General features: G+C 45.6%; 1 protein-coding gene across 1 annotated transcript in view; it reads right to left on the bottom strand.

The window, feature by feature from the left end:
* PHF21B (PHD finger protein 21B) overlaps positions 1-23,409 on the bottom strand; it is a 242,321-nt gene that overhangs the window by 29,538 nt on the left and 189,374 nt on the right. The window contains exons 8-9 of the mRNA XM_015415485.1: positions 7,461-7,814; positions 2,747-2,869 (exon numbers count right to left, since the gene is read on the bottom strand). Coding sequence (XP_015270971.1) covers positions 2,747-2,869; positions 7,461-7,814 — 477 coding nt within the window. The remainder of the gene's footprint in view (positions 1-2,746; positions 2,870-7,460; positions 7,815-23,409) is intronic.

Below are 23,409 nucleotides of genomic sequence, written 5' to 3'. Positions count from 1 at the left end.
AATTGTGTCATGGTACAGGTTTATTAGCTATATAGATTTTGGAGTACTTCTACAGTGAAATTTCTTTGCACTAAAATTCAGGTTGAAAGAATTTCTTGAAGAGAAACTAAAGCAGAATTTGATTCACACAGGCATGCATTGGATGCATAACTCATTTCGTAGCTTCAATCAAAAGACCATTATACCAATTACCTTCATTTGTAAAGCCCAAAAGACAAATAAGTGGGTTCAAATCAAGACTGAATTCTCCCTAGAAGCTAAAATAAGTAAACTAAGGCTATCGTTCTTTGGTGACATTATCAGAAGACAAGTGTCAAAGACAACAATGCTAGGACAAGTTGAAGGCAGCAGGAAAAGAGGAAGACCCAGGGCTATTTTTGGGCAGGAACGCACAGGAACGGAGTTCCGGCTGGCTTCAAAGTTGGCCATGCCCACTACAGCCAAAGCCTCTGCGTGTGTGGCTACAGAGGGAAGGCCTGGAGAGCGACACCCCCCTGTGACTCTGAGGCGGGCGAGCCAGGAGGGGTCCTGGAAGGATCGGGGAGACATTTAAATGCCTCCTCATGCCTTCCCCGGCCTGTCCAAGGGCCGGCTTGCCCAGGATTCCTGCAGCATGGGGTGTGGCCTAATATGCTAATGAGCTGTGGTGTCAGGGGTGTGGCCTACTATGCTAATGAGTTCCTGCTGGGCTTTTTCTGCAAAAAAAGCCCTAGGAAGACCCAACGTGAGGTGGATTGACTCAATCCAGGAAGCCAGAGTCCTCAGTTTGCAAGACCTGAGCAAGGCTGTTAGTGATAAGGTATTTTGGAAGACATTATTGGCTGCGGCCACACACACTAAATAATCCACTTTCAATCTACTTTCAGTGCACTTTCCAACTGGACTTTACTGTGTGAACTGGCAAAATCCAGCCAGAAAGTGAATTGAAAGTGAATTATTTAATGTGTGATCGCAGCCATTAATTCATAGGGTTGTCATAAATTTGAAGCAGCTAAATAAAATAATAATTTTATAGTAAGCATGGGAAATGCAACTTATCTACCTGACTGAGACTTGTTATCAACAGTTTTTTAATTATGACCTTGCTATGTTATCTCTGTTAGTGGCTTGCAAATAAGGGCTTATCAATACTAGAGCCAGTCCATCTTGAATGGTGGGAAAGAGAGGGAAAACTTCCTTCCTCTCACAGGGATTAGCTGACTGGGGCCCCGGTCACACGGCAAAGTTGCCGCGGGAGAGGCACGGATGGTGGGCAGATTATCCCGGCGCGATCACACCCCAACTAGTAAACGTTTGCCACGGGCTGCCTCCAGACGCCCGTGGTGTGATCGCACCGGTGCGTGGCATTCCCCTCCGGTCCCTCGTTTACCCGCCAGTGCCGAGGGAAGGACCCATGGTGTGCCGCCGGCGCGTCTGATCGCGTAATCATGGATCTAACTGCACCGGGGCAATTAGCCACGCCTCCCCCTCCGCGATATCTGGCCCGTGTGACCGAGGCCTGGGTTATTGATGTTCTTTGTAGCCAGCTCTCCTGGGAGCTACACACCTTGAGATGGCAGGAAAAGTAAATCGAAATGGGCATTAGCATTGCTATTAACACACTGGTGCCAACAGTAATGCTGAACTGTGATCAAGACGGGCAAAAGGGTGAGTTCCAGCACAGGCGAAAGATGCATGAGCCTACGGCCCATTCTCTATGAAGCCCCGTACAGTCTAAGCCCCCTGGTTTTACTGGAGTAACTCTGCACAGGATTGCAGTGCCACAACTAAGAGAACACAAAAACGAACCCAGCACTATTTTGAGAATGTGTGAAGGAGCAACTCATATGACCAAGTTTCCCTCACCCCCCCCAAAAAAAGATGTGATGGAAAGCACAAAGGCTTAATGTGTCCTGCAGCAGTGGAAAAGGCAAACTGTGTTAGGGATTATTAGGAAAGGGATTGAGAATGGAACGGCTGATAATGCAATGCCCCTGTAGAGATCTAGGGGTGCGGCCTCGTTTGGAATACTCTGTACAGTTCTGGTCACTGTATCTCAAAAATGACATTGCAGAGCTGGGAAAAAGTGCAGAGGAAGGCAACCAAGATGATTAGGGGGTCGGAGCACCTTCCTTCTGAGGAAAGGCTGAAGACTATAGGACTTTTCAGTTTAGAAAAGAGACGATGGGTGGTGGTGGGGAACAACATGATAGAGGTTTATAAATTTATGAATGGAGTGGGGGAAATTGACAAAGATAACTTTTTTCCCCTCTCCCAAAAAACTAGAACTCGAGGGCATCCAATGAAGCTGAAGGGCAGTAGGGATAGGACAGACAAAAGGAAATACTACTTTAGGCAGAGTGATTAAAATGAGGAATTCCCTGCCGGAGGATGTAGAGATGGCCACAGGAATAAACAGCTTTAAAGGGGATTAGATAGATTCATGGAGGATGAGTCTGTCAGTGGCTACTAGCCATGGTGGCTGAGGGGAACCTCCACATTCAGAGGCCCTAAACCTCTGGATCTCAGAGCCAGGAAGCAACATCAGGGGAAGGCCTTGGCCTCTATGCCCTGTTGTTGGCTGCCCAGAGAAAATGGTTGGCCACTGTGTGAGACAAGATGCTGGACTAGATGGACCAATGGTCTGATCCAGCAGGGCTGCTCTTATGTTCTTAATTTCTGCACCGAAGGCAACCTTTTGGTGCATCTCCATCTACGGTCAAGCATGCAGTGCTTTTGGGAAGAAAGAAAAGAGTATTCTGTCAACCTCTGGATTCTCCTCCTTTTTCTTTTTGGTAGCAGGCAGTCCCTGAGCTGACTCTCCAGGAGGCTTCTTTGTCTCCACTTTAATTTCTGTCTGGGCTTGAACTTGAGGTTGAATGATGATGACCTGCAGAAAAAAAGGGAGGAAGGAAGAAAGGAAAAGAAAAGTGATGTTCAAAAAGATGTGAAAATCTCTTTCAGATGTAGGAGCTCAAATCAGATCTTCAAATCAAGGGCAGCAAAGCAGCAAAACACCAACACCACACAATGAACATGTTATGCTCCGGATGCCCTCCTGTCAGACTGTGAACAGGAGTATAGATGCTGCGGGTTTCTCAGCACACCTGTTCAGCAGACAGAGTTACCCTGCTTGACACTCATGACCAGACTGCGAGCTGATCAGAAGCATCTCTGGATTGCATTGAGCACCTGGCACCTCTGCCAGAACCCAACTCACAGCTGATGGGGTACTCAGGCCCCTGCCACATGGGGGGGGGGGGAATAGCATGGGCAAAGTGCAGCTTTCTAAAGCCGCACCAAAAGAGAGACGCGGCAGCGGGATCACATAGATCCCCTGAGCCACCGGGGGAAAGCCACTGAAGAAAGAGCGCGACAGCCGAACTGCGCATGTGTGCGCATGCGCAGTTTGGCCGGGAGCCTGGATTGATCCGGACGACGGGCGCGGCGGCGATCCCATGGCTGTGCTTGCAGCAGTGCTTCAGGTAAGTCCTCCTCTGTAGGAGGTTCTTTTTTGCAGTGGGTTTTCTGGGTTTAGGGACGGATCAGGGACGGGTGCGCACTGCTTCCCAGATGTTGCAGTGAGATCACGCTCATTTGCTGTGCCCCGATCTGTCCCTCTCCCGGGCCAAAGTCTCCCATGTGACCAGGCCCTCAGACTCTTATCCATCCTGCCTCCTCAGCTAAACAGCTGCATAGTGAAGTTGCAAAAGGGAGCTCCTCCTTCCTGTACAAGGGAGCAGGGCCAGAAGCAATGCTTTTGATCTCTGCATTGCAGAAGGGATAGAAAGAACTTGGTTTTCCTTCCCCTCTCCAGCTTGGTTGGGTCAGATGCGGTGCTTTTAAACTCTGCATTGCAAAAGAGAAAGAGCTTGTTTCTTTCCTTTTGTCTGCAGCTAAAGCTGATAGTTTGGGGTGAGGGGAAGAAAGGGGAAATCAGCTGGGGCTTCTGGTCCCTCATCTGCAGGGAGTTGGCTTCTGATCAGTATTCCCTCTAAGCTGAGTTGGTGTGAGCTAGCTCACAGTCTTTTAGCCTCTGACTCACACATTTTTGTCTTAGGCTCAGAAAGGATGGCTCCAGAGCAAACTAATTTATGCGGTAGCCAAATCACCTGCTCACAACTTTAATGCCAGTAGCTCACAAAGTAGAATTTTTGCTGACAGGACTCCATAGCTTAGAGGGAACATTGCTGCTGATAGCTGCAAGTAACCTTGTATTCATGGGAATACATATGAAGAGGTTTCCAGCAGCAACAGCCCATCAGTTAGCTGGCTGCCTCATCAGCACTAGGAAGTGAGCTGAACTAGCAGGTGTTTGAGTATCCCTAAATGGAAGCCGCCTCATTTTCAGAGAGTCCAATTGCACCGCTTTGTGACTTTATGTGATTTAGGATTACCAAAAGGTTGCTGCAAAAAAATAAATAAATTAGCAGCGTTTTGATCTACTGGCTCCTTTAGAAGAACAGAAATTAAACTTTCATTTCATCGGCATTTAATCTTTTGTACCTTTTTTGTTTTGTTTTGCTGTACATATTCTATACTGCAACCTGTTGGTTTTATCTATTTTATTCCTATTGCTTTTAGCGTACACAGTTTGGGAGAGCTTCAACAATGGGTACTAGCTATGGCGGCTACAGTAAAGATCCATGCCCAGAAGAGGCAAGCAATGCCGTGGCTAGGTACCTCAAGTGCTAAAATGTCTGATTTTCCATAACAGTCATTAATGACCCTAAGGGTAAATCTTTGTATGCAGGTCTACGTAATTTAGGTGGTAATGTCTAAGAGATCTATAGTATATTGTGCTTTTAGTGGTGCTGGCTGGCTAAGTAGGTATAACAGCTCAGAATATTCAGTTGCTCAGGACCTACACAGCCCAGCTAGGGGATGCACTGCCCATTTTTCTGGGATTGAAAGCATCATACAGGTGATGACTGAACCCTAGGAAGATGTCCCAGGAAACAAAGGAACAGGACATCAGGAGCAAAGAGACTGAAAGAAGGGTGTAGAATAAGGCACAAAAGGAGATCTAAGGGAGACCACAGAGAGGAGCCATTGGAAGAAACCAAACAATGCTTAAAAATAAGGGCCGTGTGCTACGTAAGATAAGGGAGGAAGACAAGAGTGGTCCGTCAAGGAAAATCACAGCTAAAGGAAAGGGTGGCCAGATCCAAACTCTGACAGTGGAGTTCTACCATCATTGCAGCTGAGCTGTGCAAATTGGGGCCCCAAATAGCTGGGGGGGGGACAGCCAGGCATGGGACTGTATGTATTTATTTCTCTCTGGGACTCGAGGTGGATTACACAGGATAAGTCAATACAATCAACAGAGCAGGACATAGGAGCTGAGAGAGACCCAAGTCAGACAGAGAAGTGATAAGAGAAGAAGAAAAGGAGAGAGTGGATTTATACCCTGCCCTTCACTACGCAAAGGAGTCTCAGAGTGGCTTACAAACTTCTTTCCCTTCCCCTCACCACAACAGACACCCTGTGAGGTGTAATATCCTGGGCCAGCCCCAACAAGGTATCCTCAGCATGAATGCTGAAGTCCCCCACAACGCTCAGTCTAGATGTCTCCAGCACTACATCCAAGAGTACCTCTGCCAATATAGAGAAAAGGGCCACTGGGTAGGTGGCCATTAAACAAACAGAATGCTTCTCCCCAGTGCTGTTTGACATCTATGTGTGCCCCCCTCGCCCAGCTAGTGCAGAGATTTGGGCTGGGGTGTCATCGATATGCCGATGACACCCAGCTATTTCTGTTGATGGGTGACCAGGCAGATACCGCTCCCGGGAACTTAGCTGAGGGTTTGGTGGCTGTGGTGAGATGGTTAAAGAGTCGTCTGAAACTGAATGCAGGTAAGACGGAGGTTCTATGGCTGGGTGGGGAAGAGCCTCGATTGGGTTGCCAGCTTCCGACTCTTGAGGGTGTGCCTCAATCACCAGCACAGACTGCAGGAGCCTAGGCGTGACCTTGGACTCCTCCCTGTCTATGGAGGCGCAGGTTGTGAAGGCTGCCAAGCTGGTGTTTTCCCAACTGTGCCAGGTTAGGCAACTGGCCCCCGACCTAGTCATGTTAATCCATGCAATGGTCACCTCCAGGTTGGACTATTGTAATTCGCTCTACGCAGGCCTGCCCTTGTGCCTGACCCGGAAGCTCCCAACTGGTCCAAAATACAGACGTGCGGGTCCTTACCGGGACCTCCTGGACAGCACACGTTCAACCTGTGCTACGCGAGCTGCACTGGCTTCCAGTGGAGCACCGCATACGGTTCAAGGTTCTGGTTTTGACCTTCAAGGCTCTCGGCGGTTAGGGTCCTACATACCTTTGGGACCGCCTCTCCCAGTATGCCCCTGGAAGAGCTCAGGGAATAAGAACTTCCTGGTGGCCCCCAGCCTAAGAGAGATCCGGCTGTCCTCAACCAGGGTCTGCCTGGTGGAACTCTCTAATTACTACCTTTCCACGGGGCATGTAAGGCATTCGGCTGAGGACAGTGTGGCATCTGGCACTCTCATATATTCTCCCCATCCCTCACAACCCTCCCCTCCGAGGAGGCTGGGGAGCTTAAAGTTTCCCCGCCATCTTGGACTGTACACTTTTTTATCTATTGATCTGTTTTGGGATAGTTTTAATGTTGGTTTTATTTATTGTATGCTATTCTGTTGTAAGCTGCCCTGAGCCCTTCTTGTAGGGAAGGGTGGCCTCGTAAATCTAATTTGATAAATAAATAAATAAATAAATAATGTCCATGGAAGCTGAAGAACTCAGAGAGGATAAGGGTCATGCTTCTGGAGGACTGCATAACCAGAGGGACAGTGTGGTATAGTGGTTAAGTGCGCGGACTCTAATCTGGGAGAGCCGGGTTTGATTCTCCACTCCTCCACTTGCACCTGGCTGGATGACCTTGGGCAAGCCATAGCTCTGATAAGAGCTGTTCTTGAAAAAGAGCAGTTTCTGTCAGAGCTCTCTCAGCCCCACCCACCTCACAGGGTGTCTGTTGTGGGGAGGGGAAGGGAAAGGAGTTTGTAAGCTGCTCTGAGACTCCTTTGGGTAGTGAAGGGCCACGGGGTATAAATCCAATCTCTTCTCTTCTTCACAGTTTTTTCTTCCAGCCATGTCTCTGTTATGCAAGCCAGGTCAATGTGACATATTCATTTCAATTAACCAGTCAGTGTTTTGGTTCCAGGCTCCTAATTTGCCGGTGATATTGCTATCATATACCTCCCCCCAATAATTCAAGAACACTATATTGAATAATGGGAGACTCCCCTAAACTCCCTTTAGCACACAGGTAAACATCAAACATTTTCTATGTGTTTCCTTAACAGATATCTTCCCTTTCTAAGTTCTACTGGAAAGACGTAAAACAAACAGGATGCTAAATTCCACAGACCTTTTCTGAAATGCAGCTGAGGGCACATTACCTACCCCTCAACCCTAAGTCTGAAATACCAACTGTCATTCAATGTCACAGCTGGCCTACCTTGCTGTCGGCACTGATGAGGAGCGGTTGCACTTTGATGCTGTCTTTAACCACAGAGACGGCTGCACTGGTAGTGCTGATGGGAGTCACGCTGTTGGGGGATGTAGAGATGATGGCATAGGCCACCCCGGTGCTGTTCAGGGGCGATGAGATAGCTGTAGGCTCAGTAACACTTTGCAGCTGGCTGTTGAATGTCTGTACATGGCTAACGGTGTTATTGGCAGTCGGGAGGGCAGGAGTTGGGGTTTTGATGCTGACAACAGTTGCCTTTTGGAATGTAGGTGGTTGTTTCGAAAGTTGATCTCTGCATGGAGAAACAGGGAGGCTGTCTGGAATCAGGGTCTTTGGCCTAACCTGAAGAAAAGATAGGCTTGTTAGACATAAATTGGAAAGAACAGCAACAAACACAGTGGACACATAGTCAACAGTACAAGGCCGCCGCTACTAGGTAGGGGCACATGGGAGGGTATACTGTCATGGCCACCTGAAGGACCCTTCTAGACCCATTCCTAGAATTTTCTGCATTTTAAGTCAGTTTCTATTTCTATCACCCATGAAAATACTTGGAAGAAGGGCCCAATCAGGCAATATTCTACCCAATTGTTTAGCAAAAAGTAAGCCTGTCCCTGCCACCCAACATGTTGGTCAATGTATGCAAACCGCTGACAGACAAGCAATTTACAATTTCAAAAATATATTAAATAACTTTCTTATGAACTACAGGTATGTTTTTGCTGGTTCACACAGGTTTAATATATTACTTCTCCCACCCCCTCAGGTCACAAAAATCTTTGACTATAGGTCAGCTGTTGAGGGAGATTTTGTTCTATTACATGTGTAGAAGTAAGATTCAGGTGGGTAGCCATGTTGGTTTGAAGCAGCAGACTCACTGGACTCGAAGTCTGTTCATGTGTAGATGCAGGCACTACAACAAACTATTTCAAGTCATTTGTTGAATTCAGCCATCTTTACTAGCAGATCAGCTCATTTTACCTATGCCATTTTATCTCCCCTATCCTCCAAGGACTCTAAATTGCACACATTTCCACCACCACCACCATCTTATTCTCACCAGAAACCCTGTGAGGTAAGTGAGGGGAAGGGGGGGGGGGGGGGGGGGAGGAGAGAGAGAGAGAGAGAGAGAAAGAAACTGGCACAAGATCATCCAGGGAGTTTCCTGACTGCAGGGATCTGAACTCCGGTTTCCTCGGTCCTTGTTGGACACTGTAAGCACTGCATCAAGCTAGCTGGCCTAGTCAAAGCTCATCCTTGAGAAGGAATAGCCCCTGGCCAGCTGAGTTAACCAGCAGGCTAAAACTTACCCCCAAGGGATATCTGTCTTTGAATAAGCATGCTGAAATGAACAGCTTCCTCACAAGGAACCCCAAAGATGCTTCCTAACTTGGCAGTTCCCTTGGGCCCCAGGAACTTAGAAAAGCCCTGAAGCTGTCTCTGGATTCCACCTGGCAATGCTGACCATTTCCCTTACTCCCAGGAGCATCAACTTCTCTCTGGGTAGTAACCATTGCCACCAACAAAACTGAAAGTTGACTTCCTGCTAGATGGATTTGTACATCAAGCACTCTGTCTTTGCATTGCAATTTATAGGTACGCTACACCTAACTGCTATGTCTCTTGCTTCTCTCATACTAGCTAGCAAGGAGATGATCTAGTGCATTTTTGTACCTCTGCGTTTTAGGGAGGGTGAGTTCAATGGTTGTCCCTTCCCTTTACCACTCTTTGGACAGCAGGACTGAATCGGTGTAGTGTGTTTACAGAGATCAGGCTTCGAGCATTCAAAATGTTTAAAAGTTTAATAAATAAAAAGAGTACACATTGTCTGTACAAGCAGCAGGCTGAGTAAGGATAAAAAGAAATGGTGAAAACACACTCCCCCTGAAACCTAAACTCTATGTTCATCCTAACAATGTTTTTGCTAGAATAGACTAGTATTTCTTGAAGTTGCAGCATTTTAAAGTCCATTATTACCATAGTTGGGACTTCTCTCTACTGTCCCTTGCCACATGGACAAGATGGAGTCCATAGATAAAGATTTAGTCTTTTAATGGTGAGAACCAAGAGTCAGTGATAAGAGTTAGAGCAAAACAGCTTCTTAGAATTTATCCTCTCTCCTTGGGAGTCCATCCCGCATCGGCTTAGTCCTGATCTTCCTGCCTCAATTGTTGCTAGAATAGACTAGTATTTCTTGAAGTTGCAGCATTTTAAAGTCCATTATTACCATAGTTGGGACTTCTCTCTACTGTCCCTTGCCACATGGACAAGATGGAGTCCATAGATAAAGATGGTCTTTTAATGGTGAGAGCCAAGAGTCAGTGTTAAGAGTTAGAGCAAAACAGGTTCTTAGAATTTATCCTCTCCCCTTGGGAGTCAATCCCGCTTCGGCTTAGTCCTGATCTTCCTGCCTCAAGAGGAAGACATATGATCTAGCCTTTTGGCTTTCGCAGTTTCTGTCCCTTTAGATGTGAGACTCCAGCAGAGATATTTGATGGTAAACGTTTTGCCTTAATCTAGTCAGTCCTTTGCAACTCTAAGCACAGAAGTGCTCTGAGTTTGGGGGTTGATGACTTATTCATCCTGCCCATTTCCTTTTTACCAGCTACAAATTTGGAGCCGAGCACCCATTTGTAGAAAGAGTGTTTTTTTTTGTAGCCCCAATTTTTGGAATATTGATGTGATTTCAAGGTGAAAGGTGTTTCTCCAAACAGATTGTATATGCAACATAGGGATTTCCCAGGGAAAGTGGAAAGGTGAGCTGCTTCCTGTCCTAGCAATAAATAGGCTAGTGAAGTCATTTCTAACAGCATTATCTACAATGGTTATGTTCCATTATTTTGTCCTGGTATCATATCCATAGAGGGATTATTCAAAACTGGCTCTCAAACAACAAATGCAGCAGCACTGCAGTTTTAAATGGTAATAAAGGAACAGTAGAAATTTTATTCCTGTGAGAGGACAGAGGCTTTCTTAAGATAAATTTCTAAGGGCTAATAATAGTTGCTGCTTGCAATTTACATTGCAGTCTTACGCAAAGTTATTCTGCAAATGATTACAGTGCTAGTGAAGTAGATATGGTGCCACATGCTTAAGCATCCCTGGAACACACAATGAATACATTTTTTTACAGCTTATCTTTAGAGGATCAGAAATCCAAATAAACAGGGATGTGGCAATAAAAAGGGGCCTCAGCCCTAATGGTGCAGACAACTTGCATGCCTGCTACTTTGCATTTACAGGTGGTAAATGGGGTCTCGGTGATGCTAAAACAATATACGCTTATTTGCTGGAATAGGTAATCATATCCCCAGCTAACTGGAGGACATTTTCTCTAATGAATCTTGTCCCCTAGGTGATTTAGCTCAGGTGCCTCAACAATGAAGGCAGGAGCAAAGGAGAGAGTGGGGGAATGAGGTCCATAACAGTAACCACATAGGAAACCAGTGTAAGCCCCACAGAAAACTACGTTTCCTAGTGTCTCTTGGAATGCTGCTTTAGAGTTAATTTACGTTTGCAAAGCAGATTTGGCTGGAGTTAAATCCAGGGCTAACAACAACAACAAAATCTAGGGCTTTTTTTTCTGGGGGAATGCGCCAGAATAGATTTCCGGAACCTCTTCGACAAAATTCTTTTAAAAATTCATGAATTTTCAGTATACAAATTGAAAACATCAGTTCCCTCTTGAGGGTTCCCACACCTCTCTTTCGACAACAACAAAAAAGCCCTGGTTGAAACAATATTTATCTATTCCTTTATGTTATTTATTTTATTTATGTATTTATTTATTTTCACTTATACCCCGCCCTCCCCGCAAGCGGGCTCAGGGCGGATTACATAGGCACAACTGTGCAATAAAATACAACAGGATTAAAACAGTTAAGGCACCAAGTGCAATAAAAATAGGACAAGTTAGTCACTTGGACTCTATACACTCACTTGGACTCAAGGCAGATTCCACATCATAGTGAGTCAAGACAATTGACGGGATGGGACATTCAAAGAACAATGCAATAGGAATTAGGGTTGTAGAACCAACCAGAAGTCTAATAGATACTGAAGCAAAGTGTAAGTATTAACATGACCATTAAATGATGCAAAAATTACATAGTAGGATCCTAGTTGCGGCAAGCTATACACAGTAGCATAGACCACAGTCCCTAATAATTTATCCAAGTAACTTTGGGACGCATTTAAAACAGTGCAATTCATTCTACCTGCTGTTCATTCTATGGAGTGACAAATCTATGGAGTGACAAACAGAAGCGGACTCATTACTGAAGTTCAGAAAATGTATGTAAAAATGACCATATATAAAATCGAACAAGATCAAGAACTATCATATGATTAAAAGTTCCTAACAAAATGCTGATTTCTCTCAAATTTAGTGAATGAATACAGGGTTTTGCATTTCATCTGTTGGAAGCAGACAGCTGCTTTTGAGACAACTTCCCAGAATAGAGTCAAAAGACAGCTCAGGCAGAAATGGAGAAATCTACATTGTACACACAAGACAATAAAAGGAAAGGCCCTAGGATGGTGTTCTGATAATACTCTGTCTTCCATTGGTATAATGCTCTCCTCTCACCACAGTTAAGCATGCATTAAGCATTTCCTCAATATTAAGCATAAATAATGTCATGTTCACTTCTGTCCTTTTCATCCATGCTGCCATATTCCACTGGCTACTTTCTGCACTCATTATTCTGGAATAAAGCTCTCAGCCCCTGTCATCGTCTAACAATCTGCTATCAAAAACAGTGGTCTGCATTTCTATCTCTTGAAACTTATTTTTAATCAGCAGGGAAGTTTCTTTATTATTATAAACATTTTATTGATTTTCAAAAGAAAAAGAAGTAAAAAGTGGAGAGTATTCCATTATAAAAGTACCTAGTCAGGATTCTCATACATAACATACAGAATAAGGATTAACATGTTTAACCACTTAGCCACTGTCTTCTTAACAACATTATTTTTTAATAGATACTTATTTTCTTCACACTGCTATATATCTACTTACTTTTATGTTATATCTACTCAGGTTGAACTTCTATATTTTTTCCTCTAATAATATATTCTATTCAAATATTCTAATAATATTTCACCTATGGATAGTCAAGACTCATGCTAACTAAAATGTTTAAGAAATAGAAGGAATATACAAATCAAAATAGAAACAAGAACATTGCTACTTCCTTACTAACTTCATGGTAAGCTCTTATAGATGATCTAAGTTCAATTTCAGCTAAGGTCTTTTCAGAATTCTCTATATCCTTCTAGAGGAGGTAACATGTGGATAGACATAGGGAAAAGGAGGTTAACATTTTCCATTTTCACATCATGTTAAAATCATCATCAAAGTGTAAATCCAGGTCCAGTAAATCTTTCTTAATGAGTTACAGCTGTAAATTACATGTTTCTTAGCATATACAATTTATATATGTACATCCTTATTTCTGTTTTAATATTAGATGTTTCCTTTGTAATTTTTGTTAATAGAATTTTTTCTATTGTATTATTACATTATTTTCAGCTATAACTCATATTAATCCATTACACATAAATCAAAGCTCCTTATAACAATCTACTTATAATATTTATATTTTTATTTCTTTTTTGTATTCTTTTTTCAAGATAATCATAAGTCTGTGTCTTTTCTTTTTGTATGTGAAGAGAGTTGTCTTTGCTTTTTCCCTTCTATATTCCATTCTTCTAATGGTTGAAGATTCCTGTTTTGTGTAGCTTTCTGTAATTTTTTTGTTTAAAAAGATCAGCTCATATAACAAATCATCTTGTAATTTCTCTTCTGCCATTTCAAAAGTTGAAACAATTCTCACACTTTTCATGGCTTTATTGCATTGTCCTGTATTGCTTCTTATGGGCTCTTTGACTGAAGGCAAAGTTTCATGAAGTAAATCCTCTTGATTAAAATCCTGGACTTTGGCTGGGTGATGTACCTTCAATAGGTCTTTCCTCTCTGTTACAGTTTCCAGTTGAGTATTCTGTTCCTTGTTGCATAGTCTCTCAAAAACATCCTGAATCACTTGTTGAATCGTGTTTTTAAGAATCTCTTGAAATTGTTCCCACGTTAATTGTGTGTCTTGTACGCCATCTGAATCTTCTGAGATATCTACTTCCTTGTACATATTTTGTAAAACCATTTTCTTATTAAGTCTCAGTTTCAGTCTATTGCTCAAGGTCAGCTCTCTCTAGTTTACTTTCCCAGAAAGTCTCACAGAGCTGCCCGTTAATTCAAAACACCAGACTCAGTAGCCATATTAAAATCCAAGAATCTTTTCACATAGACCAAACAGTATGGAATCTCTTAATATTTCTGAAAAGCACTCACTCTTCTATAGAATTTCAAAATTAAAATACAGTCTCACAAAAGAAAGTTCCACAATTAATTGACCATAATAATAAATTTGATTTGAATTGAATTAAGAGTGCCTATAATCCAGTTTAAAAGAGACAGTCTGTTAATAATGTTAAACAAGGTCCTTTTTACATCCCATGTAATAGAAGAAGGAAGAGTTGTATTATAAGTTCAAAAGGGTAGATTTCACTTAGAAAAAGTACTTAGAACTATTAAAGTGTTCAGATGTCAGTAGTTAAGTCTTTTGTCCCAAGATGTAGTTTCAGAGATTTTTACTTCCCAGTCTCGTCACAGCCGCTTACGAGGAGGAAGGAGGAGGGGGGAGATTCCACACCTTGTTCCCCTTGCTTTTTGGAAGATTTAAAGGGGCGAAATTGAAAGTTCTTTATAAGATTGATTGTTGTAGTTTCAGGTACTCACAATGTAATTCTTCATCGATGTTATGATGAGGCTCGGGACTCTGTTGTTCGGGTGTTCACAGCTTGTTTGCAGTCATGGCTCCATGACTGTGCAGCTCTGTGCCTCGCTTCAGGACAATCCCAGGCTTCCAGCCGTTTCTTGCCACTCACGGGGAGCCCGGGACAAGTCCTCTGCAACCGCACCTCCCTACGGGAGAACCTCCTAAAAGGAGTGTCAGCGATTCTCAGGAGCTCGCCCGAGTCTCGACCGCTTTGCTGCACCGCAGCCCGAAGTCTCTCTAGCTCCTATCTCTTGAAACTTGATGAAAATAAGCCAATGAAGATATATGCTAGCCTTAAACAACACACAGCCTGCACAGAGCTTGTGGACAGCCTTTTTGTTTTTTACTGTGGCCCATTGGTGTGTGTGTGTGTGGGAGAACGGGGTCCAGTAGCCTTCCTTGCCATTCTTCCTTACAGTTTTTGGCTGGTAAACAGATGATGGGATCCACATGTTGTGCTTATAAGCTTCTTTCATGCGCCTTGGTGTTTAGTCATGCCGGCCACATGACCACGGAAATGTCTTCAGACAGCGCTGGCTCTTCAGCTTTGAAACAGAGATGAGCACCGCAACCCTAGAGTCGGATTCGACTGGCTTTCAAGCAAGGGAACCTTTACCTTTACCTTTTTACTAACATTTAGTTGCCCTTCTCTTTAAAGCTCTCTCTCTAAGTTTGCCTCATCCTGACCTGCTGACCTTAACTGGTGTTACTTCCCTGCTCCCAATGCTCTCCAGCTTAGGGACGCCAGGTCCCCCCTGGCCACTAGCAGGGGATGGGGGGGTAGGGTTGCCAAATCCAGTTTGGGAAACTCCTGGAGATTTGTGGGTGGAGCCAGAGGGGGGCAGGGACCACAGTGGGGTACAGTGCCATAGAGTCCACCCTCCAAAGCATCCATTTTCTTCAGGGAAGCTGATCCTCTGTAACCTGGAGATGAACTGTAATTCCAGGGGATCCCCATGTCCCACCTGGAGGCTGGCATCCCTACAAGTCCAGCTCTCTAAAATGATTCTTCCCATTTTTTTTAGGCCCTGAACTCCCTACCCCATACTGTCCCTCTTGGTTGTTCTGTGGGGCCGCCTCTCTTTCCTTCTTCATCCCTCTTCTCAACGCTCATAGTTTTTATGGCTCCTTTGCCCTAATTGTAACTGCAACTTCAACCAGCCTAAATAAATACATAAGAACATAAGAGATGCTAATGTAGGATCAGACCAAAGGCCCATCCAGTCCAACACTCTGTATCACACAGTGGCCAGAAATACCAGTGCCATCAGGAGGTCCACCTCATATTTATTTCTGACTATCCTGGTCTCTTTTCCCCTGTCTCCTTGGCAAAATATAGACCATAAACTCACCAGGGGTTAAAGAAAAATCCTCTTTTTTTCTTAAAAACGTTTGTAAAAGATGACACTACCTAATGAAGAAAACAATATACTCATACTCGAAGACAGAAAGCTCAGTGAGCAGAGGGTGAAGGCAAAAAGGGGAGCACAGTTCCAAAGTGACAGATCAAGGATGTACAAAACAATCCAAACAAACCCTCAGAGGTCAACACTTTAGGCTCAAGCACAGGCTTCCTCACCTTCAAGAAGGACGCTACAAGTCTCACCAAAGCAATAAATTCTTCATAAGGATGTAGTTATGGGAAAACACGGTGAGTGCAGTTAAGCTGGATTTAAGACTGCTTTTGTTCTAGAATGGTTAATGCTTAATACTCTGTTCTGTAGCATGCACAGTAGTACTATTTGCTATATACCACACTGACTGTTCTTGCCATATGAAGGATTAGGCTGGGTTTTTTGTGCCCCCTTGTGGTAACTATGTAGAATTACATACATTTTGTATGCTCTGCCCCCCTTGCCTGTTGTCGTACTTACTTAATAAATAATACCCTCTTTCTAACTGCATCCCTGACACAAGTTACAGAAACAATTAAACAGTTGCCTACCTCCAGGGCCGAGAAAGTGGGAACCCCCTAAAGAAGAGAAAACAAGAAATGGCTCTCCCACATACTGCTTTAAACCCCGTTCTCTGCATTCTGCGGCAAAACATTAAGTAATAGCATTGAAACAGTCAATTAAAGGATTAGGGTTTTTAAAGTTTTTTTTAAAGAATCAGAAGAAAAGCTCCCGTTGCACACACTGTGAAAGTGCATTAGATGAGGTATCAACTTGAGGTGAAAACACAGCACTGTCGTTGCTGTTCCTGGGATAAATCAGCGGCAACGCTCAGAGGGTGAAGCAGGAGTTCCTGACACACAAGGGAATCCAACGTTCAGATCCCATCAACAGCACCATGCATTAGGCAGAAGCAGGGGTCATTTTGTAGAAAAAGAGGTACAGGAGCTCATTAGCATAACTTATTTGCATATGCCACACCCCCTGACATCACCGGAAGTGTGTCCGAAGGCAACACCCACCGCTCAGGCTCCACTCTCCTTGTGGCCCGACTGAGGGCTGCTGGGAGCAGGGGGTGGGGCTTATTGCATGTGCCCACCCCCTGGGCTCTTTACTGCTGGAGCTCCGCTCCTGTGCGCTCCCACAGGAAATGATCCCTGGGCAGAAGGACTGATCCGCTGCACTTTACAGTACAGAACATTCTGACAACAGAAACTGGAAGCGCCATGACAAAAAGAGGTACACCATCAACATTTTATCCCCACAGGGGGTTTCTTGTTCACATGTGAGAACCTCGCCCTGCTACTTCCTAGATGTCTCAGGAGAAGAGCTAGATTTGAGCCCAGGAGCACATTAGAGACAAAGAAGACTTCCGGGGTAGGTGGTTTCGAAAGTCCAGGCTCCCTTCATCATTGCCTTCAATGCTTCTTCTTGTATTTGGCCCACCTGGTCTTTCACCCTTTCCCTCTCTGCCCGTGACTGAGATTGCCGCAGCTCTACCTTCCTTAGCCACTTGAAGGACAAGGTCCTTTATCAGTTGTGGAGGACAAGTAAGTTTGCCAGCTCCGGGTTGGGAAATAGCTGGAGATTTGGGGGATGAAGCCTGAGAAGGGTGGGGTTTGGGGAGGGAATGGGGTATAATGCCACAGAGCCCACTTTCCAAAGTGACCATTTCCTCCAGAGTAACTGATCTCTGTTGCCTGGAGATCAGATGGAATTCTGGGCGATCTCCAGCCACCACCTGGAGGCTGGCAACCCTTAGGACAAGCGACTTTTGTGGACACAGATCTCAGCAATTTAAGCATTTTTATTGCTCTCTTTCCAAAGGCTTGGACAGCTACCAGCGAGAGTTCTATGCACTGAATGCTTTCGGGCCCTTCTGGATTTCACATGGGGTCATGATATTTAACAGGCGGTGACCTCTTTTCAATATTAGGACTCCTGGACAAACATTAGGGCTCCTGGTATCGGACAAAGGGAGCTTTGATTCTGGAAAGCTCATACCCTGAAAATCTTGCTGGTCTCTAAGGTGTTACTGTTCTTCAGTCTTCCTCCGGCTGGGGTAGCTTCCACATTCCTGAGCCTTGTGACCAGTTAAGCGGCACCTGATAGTATCCCATCATCTATACCTTTAAAAGGTTGTGTGGCACCAATACTGAGGGGCCGACCACCGCTCAGACAAGGACCCCTGAACTCATCCAAGCCCCTTGTCATGATCTGGGCTGGGCCACCAGAGGCCTACTAGGCCCAGGGAGCCTGGCTAGCAGTAGGTGAGGTTGGGCTAGGGCTGCCAAGTGGGGGTGGGTGGTGGGTAAACCCCCGCTTTGGAGGCCCTGGGGGGAACTCCGCCCCCCAAAGCGCAGCGTGGCTGCATCACCAGAGGTGACGCAATCACGTCAATCACGTGGGGGGCGTGGCCCCGATCGTCGGAGGGAAAACTCTATGGTTTTCCCTCCGACAATTGGGGCCACGCCATCAACGTGATCGACGTCACGCGTCACTTCCGGTGACGTGCTGGCGGCGCGCGCGCACGAGGGACGGCTCCCGGAGTGCAGTGAGGCTCCCCCACTGGTGAGTAAAATTCACTTGGCAACCCTAGGTTGGGCCTACAACTCCCAGAAGCCCCTGAGAGGTTTTGGAGCCAAAATTGACAAATAGGAAATAAGAGGGCTGGGAAACAAAAGGGCTGGCGCCAGAGCAAAGGCTAGTGACAGTACATATTTAGACGCTTTAGGGCATTTGATTTATTTTCTTTTCACCACTTACTGTTATTATTCCTGCACCTTGCTGTTTGACCTCCTATAAAATAAACTTTTCCTTGTTTCACTCTGCCTGGTCCTCACGCCTGTTATTCGGCTAAAAGGGAGGTCTGAAGGTCTTGGGAGGGCACTCTGGGCCTTCTCAAGGGAGCCTGGAACCAGAGTGGTGGCAGCGTCCGGTGACACCCCACCTGGGTCGTGACACCCCTGATTTGCTTAAATGTTTACACTGAGAATGAAGCAATCCTGCCAGAATCCAGGGCTCTCAGCTCACTTTTTACGCTGCCAGATGACTGACTGATGATAATGTGAATGACCACACAAAAGGGCAGTATGCAGAGCTGAATGGAGAGTTGTTGGTGAACAGCTCAGGATAGCTAATTAACAAAGGAGAAGGGGGCCCTGTTATTACTGTAATTACTCAAACAGCTCCATCACTGCTGACAAAGTGGGATATAGGGTTGCCAAGTCCCTTTAACTCACCGCTGGATAAGACCAATAGTCCATCTAGGCCAGCATTCTGTCTCATACAGTGGCCAAGCGTAACAAGAGCTGTGAACAATAGACGCTAATTAAATAACAACGTAATAGCATATACTACAATGTTGACTTACAGTGGAACGTTGCTTGCAATAAAGTTCATACAATAATATACAATATGTTCGCTACAATGTTCAATACAATGCAATATTGCTATGAAGTTCTACAAAGATTCCAGATATGAGCTTCGTTTCGACTGTCTTCTTTCAGAGATGAATATGTATAAACGATCAATGTTCTCATTCAGTTATCTCCAATAAGTTTTATATCTTCAAAGTTCAGTGCTAAATATTTCAAAAAGTTTCAAAAAATGCTCAAAGATTTCAAAATGGGCTACCAGTCACAATTTTCAAACAAACCACTCTAACATTACTAAGCTGGTGATGCCTCCAATAGTCCATCTAGGCCAACATCCTGTCTCATACAGTGGCCAGCCAGTTCTTCTGGTCGGCCAACAACAGGGCATAGAGGCCGGGGCCTTCCCCTGATGTTGCCTCCTAGCTCTCGGATTCAAAGATTTAGTGCCTCTGAATGTGGAAGTTCCCCTCAGTCACTCATTATGGCTAGTAGCCACTGATAGACCTTTCCTTGATTAATCTGTCTAATCCCCTTTTAAAGCTGTTTAATCCTGTGGCCATCACTACATCATCTGGCAGCGGATTCCACATTTTAATCACTCTCTGTGTAAAGTAGTATTTCCTTTTGTCCATCCTGAACCCACTGCCCATCAGCTTCATTGGATGCCCTCGAGTTCTAGTATTTTGGGAGAGGGAGAAAAAGTTCTCTTTGTCAACTTTTTCCACTCCATGCATAATTTTATAAACCTCTATCATGCCCCCCCCCATCTCTTTTCTAAACTGAAAAGTCCCAAATTCTTCAGCCTTTCCTCAAGGGACTCTCAAGAGTCTTCTCCAGCACTTTTTGTGAGCGAGTGATTTGGCTACTGCGTAAATTAGTTTGCTCTGGAGCCATCCTTCCTGAGCAAAGACAAAAATGTGTGAGCCGGAGCTATGAACTAGCTCACACTAACTCAGCTTAGACGGAACACTGCCATCCACTACAACCCCAAGATACCTGCAAGTTCAGACCCCATGAGCCTATACTTGAAGTTGTGGGGTTTTGTCCTGATGTGCATCACCTACACTTACCGACACTGACATTTGGCACATTGTCTCCCGCTCACCCACAGTTTCTGGAGTTCCCTGAAATCTTATAGATTCAGGTGGGTAGTTGTGTTGATCTGAAGCAGCAGAACAAAGTTTGATTCCAGTGGCACCTTTAAGACCAACAGGCCTGTAGCTAGGCTTGCCAAATCCCCCCCGGGGGGAGGGTAACCCCCGCCCCCACCCCAGAGGCCCGTTCCCCGCCGCCGGTGGATCAGGCCCCGGGGAGAACCCCACCCCGACGTGCACGTCACCCAGAAGTGACGCGACCATGCCGGGCACACTGGGGGTGGGGCCACGGTCATCCGAGGGAAAACTCTATGGTTTTCCCTCGGATGGTCGTGGCGCCGCCCCCAGCGTGCCCGGCGTCGTCACTCCAGCCGCCACCCGGGAGTCCCCCACTGCAGCTAAAAAATCCCTTGGCAACCCTACCTGTAGCTATGGTGGGGCTTTTGGGGTCTCTGCAATTGAGATATCTATCCTGGTAACAGCTTTCTATTGGCTAAATGGCTTTTCTTTCTGAGCTGAGAATTTCAGCCCCACCGGGGAAAAATGTGCACAAAATCCTGGCTATGTTGCCTGAAGACCAACAAAGTTTTTATCCAAGGTATAAGCTAAGCTTTTACCCTGAATAAAACTTTGTTGGTTTTAAAGATGCCGCTGGACTCAGACTTTGTTCTTATGAAATCTTATGCAAGAATAGGAGCTGGTTCATCTCTAAGGCGCCACCAGAGTCCTGTTTATTTTTGCTACAACAGACTAACAAGAATACCCCTCTAGAATTATACCAGAGTACATGGCACTTGACAGACTTTCACAAGTAAAAGAGACAAGCCTAACACAAAGATAACAGCCACCCCTGGTTCCTGGACTATATAAACAAAGCCTGCAGGTAACACAAATTAGGTGGTTCCCGCACATACTGGAGGAAGGCAGAAAGGAAGAACTGGCAGTGTGACAAGCATTCTTGCAACTGGTGAGCATAACACAATTAGTGTTGATTTTGCCTTTTCCTGCAAAATACAGAAGCATGATTTCCTAAGTATGGGACAGATGTCAAATCTCTCTCTTGCGCAGATGTACACGAGGATTTCAAACACTGTGTGCGGATGCTGAGTTTGCTGTAGTGACACGGAAGCTTTAAGTATTCAAAAGCTCAGCCGTGCCTGTCTTATTGTTCAGCTTTTTTTTAGGTGTGTGTTTTTTTAGCTGTAGGACTGCCTGGATTTTGGAGTGTGTATATTTGTGTTGTGTTAGATTGCATTTCTGAAACCAATGCAAATCTGCCCTATATATGAAATAAAATTCAATTCCTCCACAGTGACAACCAGTGCAATCCCGAGCATGTATACTCAGAGACAAATCTCAATGTTTTCAATGTTTTCCTTTCTTAGTATGCTTAGAACTACAGCTCAGGACATTGAGAGAAAAGGTGTAAGCAGAGGGTGTGCATAGATTTTCCTTTTCCGTTGCCACACCTGGAAGCTCTTGGTTAATTTGTTTATTTATTTTATTTATGTATTGGATTTCTACCCCGCCTTTCCCACCGTACCAGGCTCAGGGTGGCTTACACAAACACTACACAGCTAAAACAGAACTAAGTAAAATTATGACAATATAAATACAAAACATTACAGTCAGGGGTCATTTCGTAGAAAAAGAGCTAGGGGAACTCATTAGCATAACTCATTAGCATATGCCACACCCCCTGACATCAGGAGCCCGGCGGTGGACCTGCAAGGCCAGCGGAAGTGCGAGGAAGCCCCGCCAAGGCCCTCCCTGGCCCCAGGCAGGCAGAGGTTGGGAGAGGCGGGGAGGAAGCAACTTACCCTCCCTCTTCTCCTGCCTCCTCCTGGCTGAATGAGGGCTGGAAGCGGGGTGGCCAGAAGCAGGGGGTGGGGCTTTGTCATGTGCCCCGCCCCCTGCACCTCACATGGGGGAACTGCGTTCCCCCGCGTTCCCCCCCGAAATGACCTCTGATTACAGTGCTAAAAACAGTTCATATACAGTGGCAGGCATGAACAACATCCAGCAAGCAGTCAGTCAGTTCCCATCGTGGTCTGGGTTATATCGGCTGTTGATGTTGATAGATGTTAACATTGGGGCCTTGGTTGTATAATGCAGCTCCCTAGTTGAAGTCCTGGTGGAAGAGCTCCGTCTTGCAGGCCCTGCAGAACTGTAAAAGGTCCCGCAGGGCCCTGATGACTTCCAGGAGCAAATTCCACCAGTGCAGAGCTGCCACTGAAAAGGCCCTGGCCCTTGTCACAGCCAGCCTGGCTTCTCTAGGGCCTGGCAGGGCCAGACGGTTTTGGGACCCTGATCGTAGAGCTCTCTGGGAAACATGTGGGGAAAGGTAGTCCCTTAGGTATGCAGGTCCCTTAGGTATGCAGGTCCCTGACCATATAGGGCTTTAAAGATACCAGCACCTTGAACCGGATTTGGTATGCTATAAGATTGGATGTGCTCCCGCATAGGGAGGCTCAACAGCAACCTGGCCGTCGTGTTCTGCACCAGCTACAGCTTCCAGATCTGGGACACAGGCAGCCCCATGTAGAAAGCATTATGGTAATCTAGTCTCGAGGTGACCATTGCATGGATCACTGTTGCCATGTCATTGCGTTCAAATAAGGGAACCAGCTGCCTAATCAGCCAACAATGATAAAAGGCAGGTAGTGGCTGCTACCTAGGCCTCCATCATTAAGGAGGCATCTAGGAGCACTCCCAAGCTCCTAACCTCTGGCACTGGCACCAATGGCACTCCATCGAAGGTTGGGAGTGGGATCCCTAGCCTCGGGCCAATCTGACTCAGGTACAGAACCTCCGTCTTCGTCGGATTCAATTTCAGTCGACTCAGTCTAAGCCAACCAGCCACAGCTTTCAACGCCAGGTCTAGATCTTCCAGTCTGCAGTCAGAGTGGCCGCCCAACAGCATGTAGAGCTGGGTGTCATCCGCATATTGTTGACAGCCCAGCCCATGTCTTCGGGCAATCTGAGCAAGGGGGCACATATAGATGTTAAATAACATCGGGGAAAGCACCGCACCTTGGGGCACTCTGCTAACTAGCGGGTGCCTCCAGGACAGCTACTCTCCAATAGCCACCCTTTGTCCCCGACCCTGAAGGAACGAGGAGAACCACTGTAAGGAAGACCCCTGAATCTCGGTATCAGTGAGACGGCAGGTCAGTAGTTGGTGATTGACCATGTCGAACGCTGCCAACAGGTCTAACAACAGCAACACTGCTGAA

This window comes from Gekko japonicus, unplaced genomic scaffold (assembly GCF_001447785.1).
Source record: "Gekko japonicus isolate JY-2015 unplaced genomic scaffold, Gekko_japonicus_V1.1 scaffold1577, whole genome shotgun sequence".
Lineage (NCBI taxonomy): Eukaryota > Metazoa > Chordata > Lepidosauria > Squamata > Gekkonidae > Gekko > Gekko japonicus.
This window is presented reverse-complemented; position numbering and strand designations above follow the sequence as displayed.